The sequence below is a fragment of the Solea solea genome, chromosome 5 (assembly GCF_958295425.1).
Source record: "Solea solea chromosome 5, fSolSol10.1, whole genome shotgun sequence".
NCBI classification, from domain to species: Eukaryota; Metazoa; Chordata; class Actinopteri; order Pleuronectiformes; family Soleidae; genus Solea; species Solea solea.
The window spans coordinates 5,098,034-5,122,483 of record NC_081138.1 but is presented as its reverse complement, the minus strand read 5'-3'; the positions used below and the strand labels follow the sequence as shown (position 1 = coordinate 5,122,483).

At 42.4% G+C, this 24,450-nt stretch overlaps 1 protein-coding gene across 2 annotated transcripts in view; it reads left to right on the top strand.

Moving 5' to 3' along the window:
• Nucleotides 1-24,450, top strand: part of fn1b (fibronectin 1b) — a 30,692-nt gene extending 6,242 nt beyond the window's left edge. Inside the window, exons 13-46 of one of the 2 annotated variants that reach the window (XM_058628853.1) lie at nucleotides 1,454-1,575; nucleotides 3,389-3,557; nucleotides 3,656-3,832; nucleotides 4,745-4,873; nucleotides 4,961-5,050; nucleotides 5,131-5,325; nucleotides 6,172-6,450; nucleotides 6,537-6,800; nucleotides 6,881-6,975; nucleotides 7,416-7,584; nucleotides 7,799-7,885; nucleotides 8,097-8,288; nucleotides 9,415-9,693; nucleotides 10,683-10,874; nucleotides 10,958-11,047; nucleotides 11,854-12,120; nucleotides 12,212-12,328; nucleotides 12,397-12,558; nucleotides 12,640-12,795; nucleotides 12,894-13,010; nucleotides 13,764-14,033; nucleotides 16,288-16,475; nucleotides 16,566-16,653; nucleotides 17,065-17,244; nucleotides 17,325-17,414; nucleotides 17,544-17,732; nucleotides 18,049-18,138; nucleotides 18,534-18,982; nucleotides 19,115-19,253; nucleotides 19,674-19,835; nucleotides 19,920-20,045; nucleotides 22,637-22,743; nucleotides 22,842-22,937; nucleotides 23,748-24,450. In XM_058628853.1, coding sequence (XP_058484836.1) covers nucleotides 1,454-1,575; nucleotides 3,389-3,557; nucleotides 3,656-3,832; nucleotides 4,745-4,873; nucleotides 4,961-5,050; nucleotides 5,131-5,325; nucleotides 6,172-6,450; nucleotides 6,537-6,800; nucleotides 6,881-6,975; nucleotides 7,416-7,584; nucleotides 7,799-7,885; nucleotides 8,097-8,288; nucleotides 9,415-9,693; nucleotides 10,683-10,874; nucleotides 10,958-11,047; nucleotides 11,854-12,120; nucleotides 12,212-12,328; nucleotides 12,397-12,558; nucleotides 12,640-12,795; nucleotides 12,894-13,010; nucleotides 13,764-14,033; nucleotides 16,288-16,475; nucleotides 16,566-16,653; nucleotides 17,065-17,244; nucleotides 17,325-17,414; nucleotides 17,544-17,732; nucleotides 18,049-18,138; nucleotides 18,534-18,982; nucleotides 19,115-19,253; nucleotides 19,674-19,835; nucleotides 19,920-20,045; nucleotides 22,637-22,743; nucleotides 22,842-22,937; nucleotides 23,748-23,825 — 5,600 coding nt within the window. In that variant the 3' untranslated portion in view covers nucleotides 23,826-24,450. The remainder of the gene's footprint in view (nucleotides 1-1,453; nucleotides 1,576-3,388; nucleotides 3,558-3,655; nucleotides 3,833-4,744; nucleotides 4,874-4,960; nucleotides 5,051-5,130; nucleotides 5,326-6,171; nucleotides 6,451-6,536; nucleotides 6,801-6,880; nucleotides 6,976-7,415; nucleotides 7,585-7,798; nucleotides 7,886-8,096; nucleotides 8,289-9,414; nucleotides 9,694-10,682; nucleotides 10,875-10,957; nucleotides 11,048-11,853; nucleotides 12,121-12,211; nucleotides 12,329-12,396; nucleotides 12,559-12,639; nucleotides 12,796-12,893; nucleotides 13,011-13,763; nucleotides 14,034-16,287; nucleotides 16,476-16,565; nucleotides 16,654-17,064; nucleotides 17,245-17,324; nucleotides 17,415-17,543; nucleotides 17,733-18,048; nucleotides 18,139-18,533; nucleotides 18,983-19,114; nucleotides 19,254-19,673; nucleotides 19,836-19,919; nucleotides 20,046-22,636; nucleotides 22,744-22,841; nucleotides 22,938-23,747) is intronic. The other variant, XM_058628854.1, reaches the window with a different exon arrangement.

Here is a 24,450-nt window from a genome sequence, read left to right as displayed (position 1 = left end):
CCAAGTGCTAACTCTGGCCGGTTTTGTCCACTGTGGATACACGGCGACACAAGATAGCGGGCTTCATTAAAAATCGGCCCATATGAGTGATGCAGGTTCTTAGAAAATCTAAATAACGGTCCTGCACAGGTCAAATCTATATATATAATTAATTTAATTTCTTTTAATCCTTGATTTTCTTGAAAGTCACCTACCTAGATTTTAAATGAGTCAGTTGTATGGCTGTTTGTACATTTGTGTTCCAGAGCAAACGGGACCATGTCACGTGACCTTTCATGGTGCAAATCTGTTAAAATGTGTAAAAAAAAAGCAAGTAAATATTAAAATTTCAAGCTTAAATCTCAGCACCACCTCTTTTGAAAATCAAAAAAATATATAAATGTGATGACTGCCAGTTGTTTGGCTCAATCAAGGGCTCAATCCGTGCTCACTGCAAGACAAAGCTGCAATTATTATGACGTTTTCACGACCAAATAAGGTCAATTGTCTCAAACAAGACAAACATCTTGCAGCTGTTAGAGCTTTGTATGTGTTTGATTGATTGATTGATTGATTTATTTATTTATTTATTCTTTCATTTATTTATTTCTATTATTATTTTATTTATTTATTTATTTATTTATTTATTCATTCATTCATTCATTCATTCATTCATTCATTTATTTATTCATCCATTCATTCATTCATTTATTTATTTTATTATTAATTAATTTATTCATTCATTCATTTATTTATTTATATATTTTTTATTTAACTTTCTGATGACATGCTCACTCACTCCACCCCTCCCTCACCTCCTGTCACACGTCAGTGAAAATGAAACGTCCACCTCAGCTCGGGTTGCCGGGAATCAGGGGGTCGGGTTCAGGTCGCGGGGGTCTTTGCGACTTTGAAGTGAAGCGAATGACGAATTCCTTCAACTGTCCTTTATGAGTCTTGTTGTTGGGTGTAGTTGTGCCGGGGTGAAAGGGATGCTGGGGTTAGTTTGGTGAGCTTTAAACACACACACACACACACACACACACACACACAGTCTCCAGTATCTCCCTGCTGGTTGGGTAAACGTTGCTTAATGTGATACTTTGCTCTGTGTGTGTGTGTGTGTGTCCTGAAACATTGACCTGAAAAGTTACAGTCGCAACCTTTATCTCACCGTGAGGAGCCACAGACGAGTGTGTTGTTGTGTGTGTGTTCTGTGACAAAGTGTGATGAATATAGTGCTGTGGTGTTATTTCACACTGTCAGATGTCAGTGGGTGTTTGAGCTGTTTCACCACCGTCTGGTGGTTTGGTTTTAACCCAAGACAATCAATCCCTTTAACACCCCCCCACTAAAAGAGCAGCCCGACTCTCGCCCACACCGTCTCCAGGTAACACTGTCGTATTATACGTCTTTGACAAAGTGTGAGTCTTTGTTTCCTTTGTGTCCTTTTTCCTCCCACCTGAATCCTCAGACGGCCACAGACCAGTCCAGGTGATCATCACGGAGGCGGGAAAACAGCCAGACTCACACCCCATCCAGTGGAATGCGCCTTCATCTGTTCACATCACCCAGTACATCCTCAAGTGGAGAATTGTGAGTCATTCTCAAGTCATTAAAGGGACAGTTCACACTTGTTTAAGCCACATCACGGAATATTCACATAATAAAATCTACGTCCGCTTAGGTCTAGAATATCGATGGAACCTGACATGTGACATGTGTCCAATCAATCAATCGTGGTCGATTTTCCCGAGCTTCCTTTGTCAATGACACACAGTCCAGACATTTATCACAGCAGCAGCTTGTGAATGGGTTTGTTTCCCAAAACCCTGCTCTTTTTAATAATTCAATTCACTTTTATTTATTTTATTTATATATCAAATCACAACATACACTAGTACCGCACGCGGTTCTGAACGGGTTCGAGCCGACCCGTGCGGGGAGCCGTGGCACACGTACTAGTTATTTTCAGTACTAGTTATTTTCAGTACTAGTTATTTTCAGTACTAGTTATTTTCAGTACTAGTTATTTTCAGCGGCGTCCCCGCGCATGTCGTTCCAAATTTCGAGGGGGGTCGGGCAACGTATGGCAACGTTATAGGGCACTTCCTGTTTAAAATGGCAGACTTCCTGTTCGGTCAAATGTGTGTCCGTAAACGTGTTCAGGGAAGTTCCCTTGCCTTACATATCAAATTTTGTGCAAATCGGACAATCTTAGAGTTTACTTCCTGTTTCGGGCATTCCACTTCCTGTTGGGAGATCATCTTTTGCAGACATGCTCAGGACAGGTCCCTGGTGTCACATATAAGGTTTTGTGCAGATCGGACAACGTATGGCAAAGTTAGAGGGCACTTCCTGTTTAAAATAGCCGACTTCCTGTTCGGTCAATGGCGTCTCCGCAAACATATTCAGGGAAGGTCCCTTATCTCAAGAGCAGAGAAACCCAACATTTCACACAATGGGGGACAGAGGAGAGGCGGAGGACAGAAAGGGGGGAGAGAAAGGACAAGAGGGAGGTGAGATACAGACAGAAGAAAGAGACCAATAATAAACAAGAAAAAAATATAAAACATCTCGTCAGGTGTGCAAACACCTTTACAGTCGGACAGCTTTTTTCTGACTGAAAACTTAAGTTTTGTAAACCACTCACACTCAATTGCACCAAAGTCCATAGAAAAAAAATCAGTGATTTTACATCACGGCACACAGGAGTTGCCCATGACACAAACTCACCAAATGAGGCAGCAGCAGCAGCAGAACAGCCACTCCTGTGTCACTATGAGCTTAAAAACGCTTATTTTGTCTATGGTGCTGGGTGTGGTAGAGGGAGTGGCTTACAGAGGTTTAAAGAGCCGTGTAACTGTGGGAAACATATTCTTAAAATACCGTACACTTGATCAGACCGAGATTTTATTCCATGAGCATTTTGTGAAGGGTCAGTAATTAACCTTATGTATTCATATTATTTCTAAAAAAAAAGAGGGTGTTTTTAAATGTGTTGGCTGGCAGCGTCACAGAATGTGGGCAAAGAGTCTGAATGAGGGCAAAGACCTTTGAGTGCCGTTGACTGAAGTCTGAGCATGGACCAACAGGAAGATTAGAGGACGCATAAATACCGTCATTTACACTGTGCCGTCTTTAGATACTCCAAGGAAAACATCCTCCTCCCTTTCATTTGCTTGTTTTTGCTCCCGAGGCTTCAAAAACAAACTGGTTGAAAGGTTTAACCCAATTTAACCAAATCCAAACAGGTTTCCTTTGAAGGGATTTGTACGTTATGTACATCCAATTAATTCAAAGAGTTTTCCAGCTGCACGCAAACGCAGCAGGATGTGAGAGTTCAATCTTTTCAATTCTTCACTTTCTGAATGAATGAATAATTTTTTTTATTTTTTTTTTCCAATAGAAAAATGCAGGAGCAGCCTGGCGTGAGACCGCCATCCCTGGCCACCTCAACTCCTACACCATCGGCGGGCTGCGTCCAGGCGTCACGTACGAAGGTCAGCTGATCAGCCTCCTTCGCTATGGACGCCGCGAGGTCACACGCTTCGAGTTCACCACCACCCACGGTTCTTGTGAGTAGACTTGGTCCGGCAGACGTTCTCTCGGAGACGAAAGATTCGAAGGAGAATTCACCGGACCGTGACGTCCACTTTTCTTTTGTCTTTTACAGTGGAGACATCGGAGGGAGAGACGGACCAGCCGGCTCCAGTCGTGGACACATCTGAGTCCGTGACTGAGATCACCTCAAACAGCTTCGTGGTGTCCTGGACATCGGCCTCTTCTACCATCTCTGGCTTCAGGGTGGAGTATGAGCTCAGCGAGCAGGGGGCAAAGCCCAAAGTCCTGGGTGAGAGTCTTTTACCACCAGCACTGAGACTTCTGTAAATGCCCTGTTTTTGAGTTTGAATCACAGTTTAACCCACAAAAAAACAAGATGGCACAACAATGCCATGATTGACAGATTGCGAGACAGTTACTTTATGATGCGTCATGATATCGGTCTAATGGAAGAATACAAAATATTAGCAATCCACAATATTATCGGCACGATATTGGCATTTGGGCAATATTGGCCCATAATGAGTGATGACTAAAACAGGAGGCTGAATTGGCCGCTACCTCTCCAACTATTCTTTTTTTATGTTTATTCATTTTAGTAGAGAAAACATTACATTAATTTCACTAGAGCCGACACAACATTATTATTATTTGTAGTTAGGTGAAGGGAAAATGTATCGGTACTGGTATCGTTATCTGCCCTGGTATCGTTATCTGTCCTGGTGTTTGCGATATATCAGCATATCAGATATCGGCACAAATTAATTAATATAAGAATATACAGCATACCTTTTCTGTAAGGTCCAGTGTTTAACATTCAGGAGGGCAAAAATTAAATATATGGTACCCATAATTATGTTTTTCCTGGCATATTCTTGCTTTAAAATGAATAGAATTTGTTTTTGTAGCCTTACAATAAACCTTTTATTAGTACTTTAGGGCCAGGGCCTTGCATTATTGAGGTACTAGGTATATTTTGTATTTAAAGTGGAAGTTTAGTACACAAACAAAGTTGCGTGACAGCGTTTCTGGTACACAAAGGCCACCGTAGTTGCCTGGGTGAGTAAAACTGGTCTATTTAAGGGAATAGAAATAATAGAAAACATAATGTGCTGTATATGTTTAATGTACTGTACACTGTGCTGTCCCTACTACACTTCAAACAGATGATATACTAACTCGTGGTCTTCATCTTCTCCAGATCTTCCCCGCACAGTCAGCTCCGTCACCATCGCTGATCTCCTGCCAGGACGCAGATACAACGTCAACGTCTACGAGCTTCCGGATCAGGGACAACCAAACCTTATCCTGACCACGTCACAGACCACGGGTAGGCAAAGGAGCTCCTACCTCCACTTGTGTCATGACATGAAATGAATCTCAGGATCCTGCAATTTGATTGTCCTTGTTTTCCCAGCCCCTGACACGCCTGCTCAGCATGTCATCGACGACGTGGGCGAGACCTCCATTCGAATCAGTTGGACCAGACCTCAGGCTCCAATCACTGGTAAGAAAACCACCATCGGAGCTTTCTGTTAGGCGTCTTTTACTCTGGCTGCTGTGTGAGCGCGTACTTGTACCTGCCAGGTTACCGCGTGGTGTACACGCCGTCGGTGGAAGGCAGCAGCACTGAGCTGAACCTGCAAGACACAGAGACCTCGGTGAACCTGGTGGACCTTCGCCCCGGTCTGCTCTACAACATCAGCATCTACGCTGTGGAGGGGAACCGGGAGAGCGAGCCTGTCTTTGTGCAGGTCAACACGGCTGGAACTCCTCCTCCTGGTACGCGCATTATAGCACACACACTGAAGATAAGACTCAGCTGAGCCAATCAAATTTATATTCAAAGCTGATATTTCTGACTTTTTACTCCTTCAACCTGGCAACGCAATATACAGAAACCAAAGTGTTGCAGAAGAATACTTTATTTGCACATTTGATATTATATTATTTAATATAGATTATTAATCATTTAATTATCAATTACTAAATGAATCCTCAACTGTTTTAAAATTCAATTAATCTTTTTTTTTATGTAATTAAAACAAATCTGAGATTCTGAGATGTTTAAGATGTTTCTTAAATGTGGATTTGTTCTGGTTGATTTGCTCCATATATCAAATAAATCTGATTCATTTTGGTTTATGGACAAAACAAGACATTGGAGAACATCATCCGAATACTCGATTAATTGAGAAAATAACCGACAGATAAATAGATGATGTAAATAATGGTTAGTTGCAACCCTAATTTAATAACAGATGTAATTCAACAGATAGTCGGATGAGCAAAAAAACGAATTAAAGTTTTTCCTCATGAAATATGGTGTTGAGCATAGAGAATTTTTATTTTAAAGAGATTATGTACACTAGGGCAGTACCCGTCCAATATGTGCCTATTCTTTTACTGATATTTCTGGCAAATTCTGCGATTTGAGTGGTTTCCACTGATATAAGTGGTCACTGCACACACTGGTGCTCTTAGAAAGTCACCTAGCAAGTTTGAAGCCTGTTTTTCTGCCAATAAACCCATAAAAATGGAGCTTTAAATGCATGTTGAAAATAGGTAACCGACAAACAACTCAATACACTAACCCCTGACAATCAATCTATCACTTCCTGTCCACAGAGGAAGTCCCGGCACCCACCGACCTGCAGTTCTATGAGGTGACAGACGTGAAGATCACCATCACGTGGGCCGGTCCACCCAGCGAGGTGACCGGTTACAGGGTGATCTTCTCCCCCGTCGGCACTGACGGCACTGACACCAGGCCTCTTCAGCTGCCCATCTCGCCCAACGCGTACGCTGATATCACCCACCTGCAGCCGGGCAAACTCTACCGCTTCTACATCTACGCCATCAGTGGCGGAGTGGAGAGTGAGCCTCTTGTGGGGCAGATGTCCACAAGTGAGTGTCGCTTTGCAATCGCGAGCCTGAATTAGACAAAGGGAGATCACTCAGATTTGTGCCTGACGTCTCTTTCATGTTGCCAGAACCGGATTCACCCTCCGACGTGCGTTTCTCCGACATCGGCCCCGACAGTGCGCTGGTCACCTGGGAGGGTCCTCGTGCCGTTGTCACTGGATACCGTCTCTTACTGAGCATCGAGGGCTCCAACCCCGTGGAGAAGAGGATTCCAGGCAGGGTCACCCAGTATCCTCTGAGGAATCTGCGGCCAGACACGCAGTACACTGCCATCCTGCACTCTGAGCTGAACAATGACCTCAGTGAGGGTGTCACCAAGTATTTCACGACCGGTCAGTATTCGAAAAAAACCAAAACGGATCATCTGCGCAGAGTATGTTTGAATTTGTTGTTAAAATGATTGTTGTTCCAGCTCCTCAGATGGGAAATGCTCCCGTCTTCAGCACCGAAGTCACTGACTCTGCCATCACCATCTCCTGGATACCTGTCCGCAAGTTCAGCTACAGGGTAAGAGCCTGCAGGGATGTCTAGAGCAGCCCTTACCCAATGTAAGGCGGTTGCTGCTCATTTTGGAAAAATTTAAATATCTTCTGCATTTCACCAAGTCTTTAAGAGCCTGTAGGGTGATAAAACGGCAGGAAATAACATTTAAACTTTAAGTCAGGCCTTTGCCTGCCAAGGGTTTAAATAACTGTTTGGAAAACAAAGGAAAAACAATCAATATTTTAATGCAATTAGTGAGTCAAATAAGCATATGAAGTTTAAAAGTGTGCCGAAACAAATTTAAATCAACCATGTTTTTAAGGTTGCATACATATTGTCATTACTGTGTTTACACTTTGTCGCTCTGCCCCCATGTGGTCAAAAATAACCAATGAGTGTAGCCTGTAAGTGTGTTTTCTTCTTATTTTGTCTGATCTTCGCACGTCTGCCTCCTTCCGTCCCAGCTGTCCGTGCTCCCCAGTCAGCAGGGCGAGTCACCCAGGGAAGAAACCTCCGACTCCGGGCGCATCCATATTCCCGATCTGATTTCTGGAAACCAGTACTCCTACACCGTTCAGCCCATCTTCAATGGCCGCAACCGTGGAAACCCCATCACCCGCACCGTCGTCACATGTGTGTATCGCGTTCAGTTTAACCGAGAGAGAGAGAGAGAGAGAGAGAGAGAGAGAGTTGTCTGCTGAACAAAAACTTCTAAAAAAACATGTTGTGCAACCAGATTGAGTTCATACTGTCGCTGGCCCACGTAACACTGGACAAACCATTTGGCCGTGAGCTGTGGGAGAAGTTTCTCATGCTTGTATCACGGTCTGGTTCTCTGTCCTCACAGCTGTGTCCCCTCCGACTGACCTCAGAGTGGAGTCCAGCCCGAACACAGGAGATCTCACTGTCCACTGGGACGCCTCCAAAACACCAGGTAAATATTGACTGTGCTGCCCACGTACTGGCAGCCCATTGGATCACACCAAGTCTAGACCTTGGCCTTCAAATGGTTTTTCCCTTTTTATTTATTTTACTTTTTTAACCCTGACAAATGTCTCTTCCCGGTATTTCCTTTCCACTTCTCACAGCGACTCAACCTCTTGACACAATGTTCTAGCTCCTGCATATTTGTCGTTTTCCCACAGGCGTCACAGGCTACAGGGTGACGAGCACGCCCACCAACGGACAGCTCGGAAACTCTTTGGAGGAGTTCACCCGCGCAGATCAGACCTCCATCATCTTAGAGAACTTGAACTTGGGGATGGAGTACAACATCAGTGTCTTCGCCACAAAGGGTCATTTGGAAAGTGTGCCCATGTCCAGTATTATCACAACAGGTAGGAGCCACCAGGAGGGCACGGGCACTCATAAACAGTCTGCGAATGCACAAAAGAGTTAAAAAACTATTATTTCACCACATTTCAGTCATATTTTCATTATTCCCGAAGTTGCACTGTTTTTCTCGTTATGTCAAAACCTCTCCCCCATTCCCACCAGACAAATGAATTAATGTTTTTAACATTCCTTACTTCTTAAAACTTGGGACCGTCAATCGTATCATGTAAACGGCGTCAGCAAGCGCCGTCAAACTGCATCGTGGGTTCCGTTGCGTCGCTTGATAGAAGTTGAGAGACAGATATTCAGATTTAAGTCAGTTTACCCAGAGTATAGTGCAGCTTTGGAGGTCCGTTGTGTAAGAATTGCTGACACCTACTGGTCAGACTGCAGATTGGTAACGACTGCAGATACGCTCGCCTTCGCATACCAGAGAGGGCGTCGTCTGTGCAGTTAGTGATTTGTTTGAGTTTTTATTTTAACCCTTAGAACACAGAGCATTTCAGCTGCTTATTTCCATTACTATGTCAAAACGCACAGTATATACAGATGCTATAAGAATGTGCAATATAAAGTGTCTTATATCCTTTTTTTCAGCACAATCAGTCAATATGATGAAAAAAAAATTACATTTTCACCAACTATTTTAAGCAAAAAGTACTTCAAATGTTTAAAATCGGATTGAATTTTGTGACATTTGGAAAAACGTGACAGTTTAAAGTTCGCTAAGCTAATTTTTATGGTCAAAAAGAAAAGAAAAAACGGTCTAATTTTGTCACATCTGCACAATCACGGTCGCACAAAAATGTCACACACTGGACCTTTAATTATCATCACCTATACTAACATGACCATTGGCTGATGCATGGAGATCATAGATGATAAATGTGTTGCATGCTCAGAACTGCTTTGATTATAATGTGTTTATTTAATTCTGAATGTCTGTTGGACTGAAGTGATTTGGCATCGTCTCTGTCCAGCATGGCTCCTGTTACACCACACTGGCTGCTTCATTTTGGGAATGAAATGAATGTTATTGGTATAGTCACTGTAATTTTTATGGCTTCTGTCTGTCTGACTATCTGTCTAATTTTTGCTTGCGCTTTACACCTGGCCTAACCCTTCCAGACATTCCCAGACCAAGTCACATTGACTTTGTCGACATAACTGACACCACCATTGGCCTACGCTGGACGCCCCTGAACTATACCGCCATCACTGGTTACCGGATAATGGTAGTCACGTCAGGCCAGAACATGCCCATTTTTCAAGATATGGTGGACGCGTCTGCTGGTTATTACACCGTTCACGGTTTGGAGCCGGGCGTGGACTATGACATCAGTTTGGCCACTGTTACCGAGGAAGGGGAAAGCGAGCCGACCACATACACAAAGCAAACGCAAGCTGGTGATTTAACTCTTTCACTCAATCACTCAATAATTAAGAACAAGAAACAACGTACAGAAGATGATAATATTGATAGTAACAATCTATAACATTCCAAAAAAGGAGTGGGAAGAAGAAAATACATATAATCCCACTCCTTATACCCACAATTAGAGAAAAAAAAGATATAATTCATAATACACTGTAAAAATCGCTTACTAAAAATAAGCCAAATATTCTTAAATTGATTTAAATCTTGTTTCTTCTCATGGGGCAAACAAAAATACACAAAACTGAACACAATTTAAGAAAGTTCAACTAAGAAATATTCACTTAAAATGAACCTTCCAATTAAGCCATAATAATTTACACCTTAGCATTTCTTATATTTGTATGCACACCAACGTGTGACAGTGATTGTGTTTCACGTGTTTTACTTTATTTTACACAATAATATACTTCATAGACAGCAGTGGTGTTACTGGTAATTAAAGCTCAAAACTAGCTGTGGTTTATCGTATTTATTCTTAAAATTAGAACACAAAGAAATAAGCAAAATAAAATAATGCAAGAAATATTAACAATAAACCCTGAAAGTAACTAAAAAATTCCTGTAATTCCTTTGTTTAAAATGATTTATGCTTGGACGTACAGTATATTAAGATTAGTCATGTATGTCATAATATGCAAAAACTCTTCCTGATAGTGTGTAAGTTGAATTTTCCCTCCCTCTCTATCCTTGTTCATGTTTTCTCTTTATTTTGTAATAAATCTGTAAATTTAATGTAAAAATATCAATAGAACAAAATGATATTTGAGTGTTTTTTAATGTACATTTCCCCCCCCAGTACAAAGAATAGATGTTTCAAGTACTTTGGTAAATGGGAGAAAGGGTCCACCACTTTGGGAAGCACTGGTGCAGCAAACCTCAGAATTGACCATTGAACGACAGTTAAACTCTTTGCTGTTTCGATATCAGCTCTTAATATTTAACCCCTTGTTCCATCCAGCCATTCCAGCTCCCACCAACTTGCAGTTTGGAGGTGTGGGTCCTGACCACATCAGGGTGACCTGGACAGTCCCGCACGTTACCGCGCCGAGCGACATCGCCCGCTTCGTCATCCGCTACCACCCCGTGGCCACGGATGACGACATCAAGGAGGTTAATGTCGGTGGCGCCACCAACACCTTCCTGCTCCAGAGTAAGACCACACCGAGACCACATTGAGACTGAACTCTGTCCACTCCGGCTGATTAATCCTCTCTCTCCCCGTATTCCGTTTAGACCTGCTGCCCAACACCGACTACAGGATCAGTGTTGTGTGTGTGTACGCTGAACGAGAAAGTGAACCAGCCTCAGGAACTCAGAGGACGAGTGAGTCTGACTGTGATTTACAGTCTTTTTTGTACATTTGTGTCCAGTTAAAAATAGTGTTCCATCTCAAATTAAATTGAGAGAATATGCTATGGTATGTATTTCAGTATGACATCGTAAACGGGGATTTTATTGGCCTAATAATGATATCATGAGGATTTAAAAAGTAAAACTGTGATATAGTTGTAAAAAAGAGGAAAGTGCAGGAGCAATTTGTGTTTTTCGTTAGAATTATATGATTTTGATTATCAATATTTAGTAGTACTCTATTTAGCTGTGTTTTTCTTCATGAAATTGCTAGTCCTGTTGAGCCTATTTTAAAGTTTTTGATATTTAAAAAGTTTGGTTTTGGAGGGCGTCACACATTATTTATGTCATTTATTGGATGGGCCTATGTTTTGTTTTTTTACCAGAGTGAGAATGCAGGCAGACAGGATTCCTTTGGACAATAAAATCTCACAAAACAGCAAAACTGATAGGACATGGTTCATGGTTCGTTGGTGGTCTTTTGGTTAAGTTTAGTTGGACTTTGATTGGGATTTGATTTTGTTTTCTAGATCTAAATCTAGACATTTTGTCATTGTGCCATTATCTACATCTACATACAAATGAAATCTGAGACCTAATGCAGCAGAAAACAAGGGGTAAACCGGCTGGCATGTACTTTATTTAAATAGCCCTTTACAACAACCCACAGGTGACCAAAGTGCTTTACTAATAAGTAAAGAATTAAAATTAAAAGAATAGAAGTGTCACATTTCAAATTGTGTGTTATCTAAATCTTTGATCTAAATGTTTCCCTGCAGCTCTGGACTCTCCCACTGGTTTGGACTTTTCTGACATCCGCACCAACTCCTTCACTGTCCACTGGCTCGCTCCGACCGCTGTCATCACCGGCTACCGCATCCGCTATCAGAAGACCAGCGGCGGGCGAGCCAAGGACGAGCGGCTGCCGCCAACCAGGAACTACTTCACCCTGACTGGACTGACGCCGGAGACCGAGTACCGCATCGATGTGTATGCCGTCAACAACAATCAGGAGAGTCAGCCTCTCACTGGCACACAGGCCACCAGTGAGTCTCCATACTGGTCCCCACCATCACCTGCTGAAATCAGACGTCCACTCACACAATAATGCATCTTCTTCTTCTTCTTTTTTGTCAGTCTCTGATGCGCCCACTGATCTTGAGGTGGTATCATCCACCCCCACCACCATCACCATACGCTGGGACGCCCCCTCTGTCACAGTCAACAACTACAAGATCACCTATGCATCGACAAGTGTGTATTATTCAGTTCCCGGAATGAAATGAAAGCCTTCATATTCTAAGTGTCCTCTCTTTCTCCAGGCGGCGAGACTCCTCAAGAATTCAATATCCCGGGCACTCAGACCACGGCCACCATTACCGGCCTCAATCCTGGCACCGACTACACCATCACTGTCTACGCTGTTACGGCACGAGGAGACAGTCCTGCCTCCAACACACCGGTCTACATCACACACAAGACCGGTAAAGCAGTGCGACAGAACATTTAAAGAAATTGAGAATTTAAACAAAATCTAAAGCTCATTTTGTTCTTCTCTCCTTTAGATATTGAGCCGCCCAACAACATGAAACTGACTGACGTGAGTGACAACGCCCTCACGGTGCGCTGGTCTCCCGCTCAGGGACCAATCAGAGGCTACAGAGTCACCAGTGTGCCAAAGAACGGCCGCGGGCCCTCCTACTCTGAGATGGTGGCACCTGGTAAGACGGCACAAAAAAAAATGCTTTTTTTCCATCAACACAAACACCTTCCCCCCATCCCCTCCTTCATCTTCTGCTTCCCTGCTCTTGTGTTCCAGATAAGACACAGATGACATTCACTGGTCTGATGCCCACTGTGGAATATGTTGTGAGTGTCTACGCGCTGGGTAACGACGGACACCCCTCTTCCCCCGCGGTGGAAAACGCAGTCACGGGTGAGTTTGGTCCAAGACTCAGTTCGAAAGTTATTTGGTGTTACCAATTTCTAGTTAGTGAAATTCAACTTCTGCGTTCAGCCTGTCACGCCAGTAGTGAACACACACAAGCAGGTCATTGGGATTGGGGATTGGATGCCTTGCTCAGGGGCCCCCCAGCCCTTGGGTCAAGGACCTAGAGGAAACACTTAGAGAATGCAAGTGTCCAATGATGTCAATACACTCTCCCACACGAGGTAAACAGCCAGATCAATGTGAAAATCAAACCATTTGATGATGACTCCCTCATAATCCATTCCTTTTTAAATGACAAACAAACATGGCCATGAACATAAGCTCCTCTTTGGCAAAGGTAATTGTAAACTGAACTCTGAAATTGTCTCACATTTATTTTGGCATTGGGAATTCACTTGCGCAGAAATGTTATATTTGGCTGTTATGATCACAGACTTTTTTACTTAATTTCACATTCATAAATGCAAATCCTCAAACAGGAAACCACGTTTTCCTGCTGCTCAAGGCAGAATTGGAGCGTAACATTCCAACAACTGCCCCTGAAAGAACAACAATCAATCAAAGACAGTGGATATTTGCACAAAGTTAAATGTCTTTATTGTCTATTTATTTATTTCTGTGTCCATTTACTTTTGAGTTTATATTAGTTTGTGCTTTTCTTTCTGTACCTTTGTCAAAGTCTGTTGTTGTAATGTTGTAATGTGAAATGACCCCCCCCCCCCCCCTTATCTCCTGCAGCTATGGATCGCCCCAAAGACCTGGCGTTCTCTGACATTGACTCCACCTCCATGCGCATCACTTGGGAAAGCCCAGAGGGCACCGTGACATCATACCGCGTGCTGTACTCCAGCCCAGAGGAGGGCGAGCGGGACTTGCGTCCAGCGCCCAGAAGAGACCAGGACAGCGTCGTGCTGAGAGGCCTTCGCCCCGGGACAGAGTACACCGTGAAAGTCATCGCTCTGCACGGCCACACAACCAGCACACCTTTAGTGGGAACCCAGGCTACAGGTAGGAATACGGTTGTTTTTTTTGTTTTTTTTGTAATTTTGATTGTCTTGACTGATTTTGTTCTCAAAAACTAAACCAGAATAAGTTAGTTTTTGGATTACCTGTTTCAATTCAATTCTATTGTATAACGCCGCATCACAACATACATTATCTCAAGGCTCTGTCCATAAACAACATCAACAATTCACACAATGAGCAAACACTAGGCATCAGTGGCTCAAAGACTCAAAGATGTGGCGGCCATCTGCCTCGACCGGTTGTGGTGAAAGGAAAAATGGGAAACGCTAACCCAAGAAAGGGAGGAGAGAAAGGACAAGATGGAGGACAAGATAGTTCAGTGACATATTTATAGAACTACAATATCATTTATACAAGCAGCAGCAGAGATTGTTGATAAAAAATGATACTGATATCGACTTAATATATGAATGATATAGTAATTATAGCCGCGGAACTGGATCTGGATCCTGCAACCTGCAAGATGAGGACACAGTGAGGGTTAATATTTATAGTTTATTCATTATTTTTATTGAAAATATTTAAGTGACAATAAAAAATAAATGCAGGTTAGAGATAAGTGTTTAGTGAACAGTTGTCACTAACGCCCATAAGTAAAATCAAGGCTCAACACTTTCTGGAAGTGTTAATATTATTTATTTACTGTAAGCACTTAGGGAAAATTCATCCAAAGGTTACTAGAACTAGGAGCAGTGGGCAAAAGTAGGGGAGCAATGGGGGTTGGGTACTTTGCTCAGGGGCACCCAGCCTTTAACCTGTCAGGATTCTTACCAGCAACCCCACCGGGTTTCAAGCTAAATTCATTTTCTGATGAATTTTGACTGAATGAGACAAACACTCAGACAGTATGTGCTAGTATTTGTTACCTGTTTAGGAGATTTTCTGTCATCAGCTGGTCCTAATGAGGCAGAACCTCATTCCTGAGGAATTGGTTAGGTTTAGGGCTAAATTTGAAGTGTGGTTAGACTAAGAGTTCCAAGAATAATTTATGTTTACTTTAGGTTGTAGTTGAAGGTTATGAAAGGGTTCCATGTTTCTTTAAAAGCTTCTGTAAACTGCAAAGCTTGAATCCTTGAGTGATGTGGCAGGATTTGTCTTGTGACGATTGTTTTCTCAGCAGCAGAGCGATGAGTGAGGGGTTTTTGGTGTTTTTGTGGGAGGTGAACTTCTGAAAAAACACTCAAGAGGCAAAGTGTGGGAGACTTTTAATGGGACCCTGCAGGCCCAGAGGGTGGAAAGTGTCTCGGTGAAAACGATCCAAACAGAGTGAACCCGCTGACATATCCCGATGGCGTGAAGATAAATGTGGTGTCTGTGGTCAGGTGTCTGTGTCTGCCAAACCCTTTTTAAACATTTAACTCTGTTTGATGTGGGTTCTATGAATAGGTTTAGTTTGTATAAGTTTGTTTTAGTGGTTCATATGAAAGGTGTAAGTGCAACTGTCCGTCCACAAATCCAGATTGGGAGGGGGAGAGCCAGGTCATTGAACCTTTTTATTTCTGGTAGTGTTTGAAGTTTTGAAAAGTCTTGTGATTATTTATGAGTTCCTTCAGCTTCAACCTTAAACTGTATTATTATCTTGATGTAAAATTCATTTCAACAGTTGGTGTCATGACACATTTAAAGGTCCAGTGTGTAAACCTTAGGTGAAATCATTTTCCTTTGGCAGAAATTGAAGAAAAAATTGGACAATGTATTATACACAAAAAAAAAAGTGATTCCTTACTTAACTCAGGCTGCAATGTGTTATTATCCACCTCTAACATCAACACATGCATGATTTAAGTTATACCAGGGTTCCCACACCTTGGTTGGTCAAATTGAAGGACTTTTCAAGGTTTTTCCAGGACCAATTTACTCAAAATTCCAGGACTGAATGTGCTGGCACAGATGGGAGGGCATCTTGTAAGAGCCGCTTCGCCCATGGTGTCCACTTTTAATGATTTGCATCTGGACAAGTGATTGTCCTTGGGATCTTGGTCAAAGTCAGTCCATGTAACTTTCTTTGAATTTTCTTGGTCAGAGATCTTGAAATGTGCAATGTCCTCTCTTGCTAACAATAAACGTTACTCGTTTATTGTTCTGCATGGAATCTCACGTTGAATGGCGGCGAGAGACAGTGGACAGTGTCCACAGCAGGGCGAGTGATTACGACTTGCTTGTTCTGCGTAGGCCTAGTCTACGTCCATCAAGGAACCCTGTTTTACATTCCTTAACTATTGTTTCTGTGCCACAGTGATCCCTGCTCCGACCAACCTGCTGATCTCAGAGGTCGGCCCGACGACGTTCACCGTGTCGTGGCGGGCGCCCACTGCGCGCCTCACCGGCTACCGCGTGGTGGTCATCCCCAAGAACATCAACAGCCCCACCAAAGAGATGAACGTCGCCCCAGACACCACGCGAGTCGTCGTACCAGGCCTCATGGTAAACACGGTTTCCTGTCTCTGTATGGATCCATACATGGATTCAAAGTCAGCCAGTGAGTACATTTCCCTGTATGTGTCTGTATCTTAGGTGGCAACCAACTACCAGATCAAGGTGTTCGCTCTGAAGAACTCAGTTTCCAGCCGACCACTAGAGGGAGAGGTGACCACACTGGAAGGTAACTATTTCCACACTGGAAAAAAGGCCACCATAATATCATATTTTTTGCTTGCAAAATAATCTGCCAATGGAATAAGTGAAAATTATCTCGGTAAGAATTCTTGAAATAAGACATTATATTTAAGCCTTACAAGATAAGAGTGATCTTGAAATTAGCTGGGAAAACTAATTTTAGCTATATTTTACTAGTATTGTGATGTTCTGTGTCTCAGAATGGGCTTGTTAACCCTCAAAAGTAGCATCTTTTTTGTCATCCTGTTTGTTCCAAGTGTATTTAACTCATTTTTAGTTCTATAATAGTGACACTAAAAACAAGCTCCTTTATCTCACTTAAATCTGAGATACCTCAGTCATGTGACTCTCCCCTGCTTTGCTTCATGCCAGTTTTTCCTTCTCTTCCTCTCTGCAGACGTGAGTCCTCCTCGTCGCGTGCGCATCTCTGACGTGAAGGACACGTCTTTCACGCTGAGCTGGCGCAACAAGATAGAGACCATCACTGGTTTCCTCATTGAGGCCACGCCCTTTGGCAGCTCGCAGCCCACCGTCAGCAGGACCATCGTTGGAGAAACGACCACTTACACTCTCGCAGGTATCCCACGCACCTTCCTGCTAAGCAAACAATTTAAAACAGCAGGAGCAGTTTGTGGATTTGGTTTTGTTTCTCCTCAGGTCTGCAGCCGGGCACCTCATACTCCATAAACATGTACACTCTGAATGGCAACACCAGAAGCGCTCCATTCACCCTCACGATTCAAACAGGTAATACATGAGGTCATACACCCCTGCAATACTTGCATAGCCCACCAGGGGGAGGTTCACAGCCCTCACATTGGGAATTGCTGCTTGAGAACTCAAACTGAAATCAAAACTTGATTTCCCTGCACACAGGTCAACCAGTGGTCCAGGCTCCCAGCAGCCTTCGCTTCACATCTCTGACCCCCACCTCCATCTCCTTCACCTGGCAGCCTCCTCCCACACAGATCACAGGATACTACGTCACCTATGAGGAGTCTGGTGGAGCGCCGCGGGAGCTCCTCCCACGACCACATGCTGGTCAAAACTACGCCACCGTATCTGGTATGAGCTTTTTTCAAGCAACACCAAACTGCCACTGAGTATGTTTTACTATACGGCTTTTTATTAATTTGATGTGTTTTTCTTTAATATTTGCTTCTTTGCTTTCTTTTTTCAAGAGCATTCAAGAGTAATTAATAGAGACCAGAGAACAGATATAAAAAAATAATAATAATATCGATAATACATGTTACAAAGTACTTACCAGTCAAATAAATTAAGGACAGAATAGGACATGGTTTTATGCTTTTTCTTTTAATTTGTCTGAATAGAAATTAATTAATTCATTCATTCATTCATTCATTCTGCCTCTCTTCAGGTCTGAGACCAGCCACCGAGTACATCATCAAGATCATTGCCGTCCAGAACACACAGAGGAGCACACCTCTAGTGGGCCGCATCAGGACCCGTGAGTATAATCATGTTTCTTTACCGTACTGTGGTAAATGCAACGGTGAAGGAGATGCATTCAAATTATTTCAAGGGTAAACATCTCGTTGAATGGATGGGAGCTTTATTCTGCTCAGTGTTTGGCTCAGCAGCCCCTCAAATAATAAAAAAATAAAAATAAAATAATAATACCACCCCTACTTATTTTGAATGCCTTCAGAAATGTCATTCAAAATATCCCGTGTGTGTATTATGATGCTGCATTATGACACACTTTGCCACCAAGTAGCGCCACAGCAATGCTGCATAGCCATCGCCCCCTGCTGGCCGAGATGTGTTACAGCAGCTCTGCGCTCAGCCCCCCTCTGACTTATCTAACCTGCTTGCTTCCCTAACCCCGTCTCTCCCGCCCAGAACCAGACTCCCTGCTTCCCCTGCCGCTGCCCCACCTTCCCGGAGGGGCTGATGACAAGCTGGATGTCCCCGAAACTGACTTGGACAACAGTGTCCAGGTCGTGGGCACCAGTGGCCAGGATGCGCTTGGCGGTCAAGGCCAGAATGTGGAATACACTGAGTTTAACAACAATGGAGATAACAGGTTGAATGGGAACAGTGGTAACCCACTGTCTCCCTATGGGCAAGTGCGTGAGCCGCTGGTGTTTGTGCCCCTCCCCGACGCAGAGGGACGCAGGCTGCCCATACTGAAGCTGAACGTGCCCGTCGGCACCACCTTTGGTAACGAGACGGGAGTGCCACAGGAGGCCCAAACCCGCACCAGCATCTCCTGGGAGCCTTTAAGGCAGAGCAGCGCCTACCTGGTGTCCTGTCATCCTATCACACACTTAAATGAGAAGATGTTCCAGGTAAGAGACTAAAAAACTGCTCAAGCAAGTCTCCAGCGCAGGTTATTTATGTTATTAATCATTCACGTGGAGAGGAAACCTCTGATTCCATGTGGACAAACCTCACTGTTTTCTCTCTGTGATGCTTCCCAGGTCCGTCTGCCAGGCACAGCCACCACTGCCACCCTGATAGGACTCACACCCGGAGCCAACTATAAGGTGCTGGTGGAGGCTCTGAAGGGGGCGCTCAAACAGAAGATTCTGGAGCAGATCGTCACTGCTGGAAACACCAGTGAGTACAGTGAAGAGTGTGAGAAAATCTAGCCTTTTAAACTTCACTGAGATCAGTATACAGTATAAATGTCAGCCAGTGGCCAAGTGGAAAGAGGTCCTGGCTTGTCACTAAAGGGTTACAGGTTCAAATCCTCAGGGGCTTGTGTGAACCTCATTGATCACTTACTTCTTACTGGTTTTATCATAGAACATCCCATCACTCCAAACATGGCTTTTTCTTTGAAGAAAGGGACTTTGACGTCGACTTTTTGTCAATTTTATTTATTATTTTAATCCCGACTTCCTCTGTTGTTGTGGGAATGAGACGTGCGTCTCAGATCCACTGTCTGATATAATAATAACACATTTATCTCTGGAGATTTGGAAAACAAGGACAATTGCTGTGGTTTTTCATTCATCTTTACATTTCATTCTCCAGTTCCAGACGGAGTGCCCTCTACTGGGGACACATGTTACGACGCCTTTACTGCAACCCACCACGATGTCGGTGCTGAGTGGGAGCGAATGTCCGAGACAGGCTTCAAGCTGTGGTGCAGGTGCCTGGGGCTGGGGAGTGGACACTTCAGATGTGATTCATCAAGTAAGTTTGAAGAGTTTTTTTTTTCTCACAATCATGTTTAATAATTGAATTCAAATCACTGACTGTTATTTTGTCCGTTGTCAGAGTGGTGCCATGACAACGGCATCAACTATCGCATCGGAGAGAAGTGGGAGCGCCACGCAGACAACGGTCACCTAATGAGCTGCACTTGTTTGGGAAATGGCAAAGGAGAGTTCAAGTGTGAGCCACGTAAGTAACCCCAACTCTTAGGTTATTATAGTTAACGAAAACTAAAATTGAAAAAAAAACCAGTGCTAACTAACTGAAACTAACTAAAATTGTAGTGAAAATGTGCTTAGTATTCATCTTTGTAAATTTATTTCATACATAATCTTTTTGGGTTCATATAAAGTGTATTTTGGGTTGGTGTAGTGGTTAGCACTCTTGCCCTTCCAGCAAGAACACCTACGTTTGAGCCACGGTCGGAACAAGGGCCTTGCAGCATGGAGTTTGCATGTTCTTCCTGTGTGTGTGTGGGTTTTCTCTGGGTTCTCCAGCTTCCTCCCACAGTCCAAAAACATGCAATATGGGGATTAGGTAAATTGGACACTCTAAATTGACCGTAGGTGTGAGAGTGAATGGTTGAATGGTTGTTTGTCTCTATATGTGCCCTGCGATGGACTGGCAATCTGTCCAGGGTGTACCCCGGCTATCGCTCTATGTCAGCTGAGATTGGCACAGCACCCCCTGGGACACTCCTGTCGAGGATAAAGTGGTAGAAAATGGATGAAGTGTATTTATTTTTTCTCTGCCAGCAATTTTGAAAGGTTGTATTTTCATTCATAATGAAGTAATGTTGAGTTGGTTCATCTAGGTGAATCAAACCTCTAGTAATTTATTGTTTTTTTTGATTACCCACAGAGTGTGAGTGAAGTATTGTTTTTGTGGCTCTGTGTGTCTGTCTATGATTCCACACTTGCTTGCACTTGCCAATATGAGCAACAGAAGCCAAAGGAAGGTTGTTAGAATTTGTGACAGACACACATTTACTTACGTTGCCCAATAATTGATTTGAACACGCAACCTTCTGATTGGGAGTCAGGCATGCTACCATTGCGCCACATGGTCTGCTACACATATAAAACATATCAGGTTTTGTGGTTAGGTCTAAACCCAGAATATTTAACTTTATTTAGTATGCCGTCCAAAAAGTCATCAAAATGTTATAGTTTAGTATTTCATCAAAAATCAGTGAAAATGTCATAGTATAGTATGTCGTCCAAAATCACTCAAAAAAGTCATAGTATAGTATGTCGTCCAAAAAGTCACCAAAATGTTAGAGTTTAGTATGTCATCAAAAATCAGTCAAAATGTCATAGTATAGTATGTTGTCCAAAATCACCCGAAAAAGTCATAGTATAAGTATGTCGTCCAAAATCGGTCAAAAAAGTCATAGTATAGTATGTCGTCCAAAATCAGTCAAAAAAGTCATAGTATAGTATGTCGTCCAAAATCAGTCAAAAAAGTCATAGTGTAGTATGTTGTCCAAAATCGGTCAAAAATTTCATAGTATAGTATGTCGTCCAAAATCACATGAAAAAGTCATAGTATAGTATGTCGTCCAAAATCGGTCAAAAAAGTCATAGTATAGTATGTTCAAAATCGGTAAAATATGTCATACTATAGTATGTTGTCAAAAATCGGTCCAAAAAGTTATAGTATAGTATGTCGTCCAAAATCGGTCAAAAACGTCATAGTATAGTATGTCGTCCAAAATCGGTCAAAAATGTCATAGTATAGTATGTCGTCCAATATCTGTCAAAAAAGTCATAGTATAGTATGTCGTCCAAAATCCCCCAAAAAAGTCATAGTATAGTATGTCGTCCAAAATCCCCCAAAAAAGTCATAGTATAGTATGTCGTCCAATATCTGTCAAAAAAGTCATAGTATAGTATGTCGTCCAAAATCCCCCAAAAAAGTCATAGTATAGTATGTCGTCCAAAATCGGTCAAAAAAGACATAGTATAGTATGTCGTCAAAATCTGTAAAATATGTCATACTATAGTATGTTGTCAAAAATCGGTCAAAAAAGTCATAGTATAGTATGTCGTCCAAAATCGGTCAAAAAAGTCATAGTATAGTATGTCGTCCAATATCTGTCAAAAAAGTCATAGTATAGTATGTCGTCCAAAATTGGTCAAAAAAGTCATAGTATAGTATGTCGTCCAATATCTGTCAAAAAAGTCATAGTATAGTATGTTGTCCAAAATCAGTTAAAAAAGTCATACTATAGTATGTCGTCCAAAATGTGACAAAAAGTCATAGTACAACATACAACATACAACATACAATAATTGTGTATCTGTGCTTCCACATTTACTTGCACTTGCAAATATGAGCAACAGAGGTTTGTTAGAATTTGTGATAGACACACACACCAGGCACATGTTGCTCAACGTTGCCCAAGAATTTTGACCCTGATGTAGATTTGAACATGCATCCTTCTGCTCTGCAGTCAGCTGTGCCACAGTCTGTTACACACATAAAACATCAGAAAGGTTACGTCTAAACTCAGAATATTGAACTTTGTCAGCAGATTCATACTCAAGCTTTTATATCCTCATCAGACCCGCTCTTAAAACTAATTCAAGCTAACTCATTTTAAAATGAAAAAGTCAAAACTAATGAAAAACTATTGTATCTTGGGTGTGAAACTGATACACATTTGTGTCAACAGTGTGAGGCCATATTTGTCAACGACGTGTCTTGATGTGAACTGAACCTCTCTGTGAAACAATCTTTAACATAAAAATGATAAACCATCATGTTGACCCACTTAGATTCATCTGTCTGCTATGACGATGGAAAAACCTACCAAGTGGGCAACCAGTGGCAGAAGGAGTATCTGGGCGCCATCTGCACCTGCACGTGTTACGGAGGACAACAGGTACGACACGCCCCTTCGCTTTATTCGGCTACGATGTTTCGTAAGCGATGAGAAGCATGTGGAAGTAAACGCTTGATGGTGTTTGGTGTCATCGTCAGGGCTGGAGATGTGAGAACTGCCGCAGACCCGGTGCTGATGTGGACGTCAGTCTGCTGCAGCCGGTCAGATATGGAGACAACTCACCGCATAGACTGGTCAGTTTATTGTCAGTTCTGCTACATGTACAGGACATACACAGAATTATGGTGGTGGTGGTTGGGAATCGGTCTTGAATCATGAAATTATTATCATTTTTATTTTGACTTAGTTTCATTTCTCAAGATTTAAAGATAATTTTTATTCAACCCATTTGCTTTTGTTTTTTTGCCAGTGATTTAATACAGTTAATAGTTTTAGGCAAGACAACAGGGCCACGTGCAACTAATGACTATTTTTATAACCTATTCTGGTCTTTTTTTTTTTCTCTTCGATTATTCAATTAGTTGTTTTTGTTCCATAAAATGTTGAAAAATGTCGATCAGTGTTGAAACACCTTGAAATAATGATGTTCTCAAATGTGGAGTTACGTGCCGCAGTTGCACCCATGGGGATAATACACGACTCCTTATATGGACATCCTGTGTGTGTGTGTGTGTTTATAGGTCACATATTCAGGCTTTAAAAAAGGCTATTTTCTTCATCTTCTTATGTGTTGTCGATTCATTTTATATCGCATTTTTAGTAGCAATATGAAGCACAATAATTGTGCAGAAGTCACAAAATAATGTTAAATGATGATGTTAGAGTGACAATAAAAATACAGTTATAACCTTTTGACTTTCTAATGAATCAATGAAGGATATTTGACTCATGCAAATAAGGTCAAATTCTGCTATAACAAATTCTAAATTTGTCCATTCCATGTATTTTTAGTTTAATTTATATTATAATATTTATGTGTATGCAACAGCCTTTAAAACCACAGAAAGTCACGATATATGACCATATCTGTGATCTCTCTGCAGAATATCCACTGCCCCATCGAGTGCCTCCGACCCGAGCTGCTGGCAGACGCACACGTTCCCCAGAACGCCCGGGAATAAAGCGCCGCTCGTCTCGAGACCTGCTTTGCTCCCTCACCGTCCACTCGCTGCACTGTCTCACCTTGTAGAAACCTGAACTCACTCACTCACTCACTCACTGACCCGTTCAGCTGCAGATGTCGTAACTGCCTCGCTGCTGCTGCTGCTCTCGCTCAGCTGGAAAATGAAGACTCTTTTTTTTTTTTTTTTTTAACATTACCTTCCACATAATCTGTGCTTTGATCCTTGATGGAAGCTTTTATAAAGGTTTGTAATGAGTCATATTTATAAACTTGGCACTGGTTTCCCATTTTTAAAAGGAATTCATTAACATTACAGTCATGGAGCAGAAACTGTCAGAAAGTAAGCACTGAGTAGTTAATAATAATAATGATGATGATGTCGAAACTGTCCATGAAAATGTGCTTCTCTTTCCAAGTTGTCCTTCCGTCGCACTTTGAATCCTAACCTTTTCCTTTTTACTCACTTATCCCTTTCATTTCAACATGTGAATGTGTGGACTGGGATGAGAGAATTTGAACTGTTCTATTTTTGTACTTTGTTGTCGGTGCCAAAGTTGTTTTGTCTCTGTGACAAAAAGAAGTCCCCCCCGTTTGAATAAAGCTGGAGAGATGCTGACATCTAA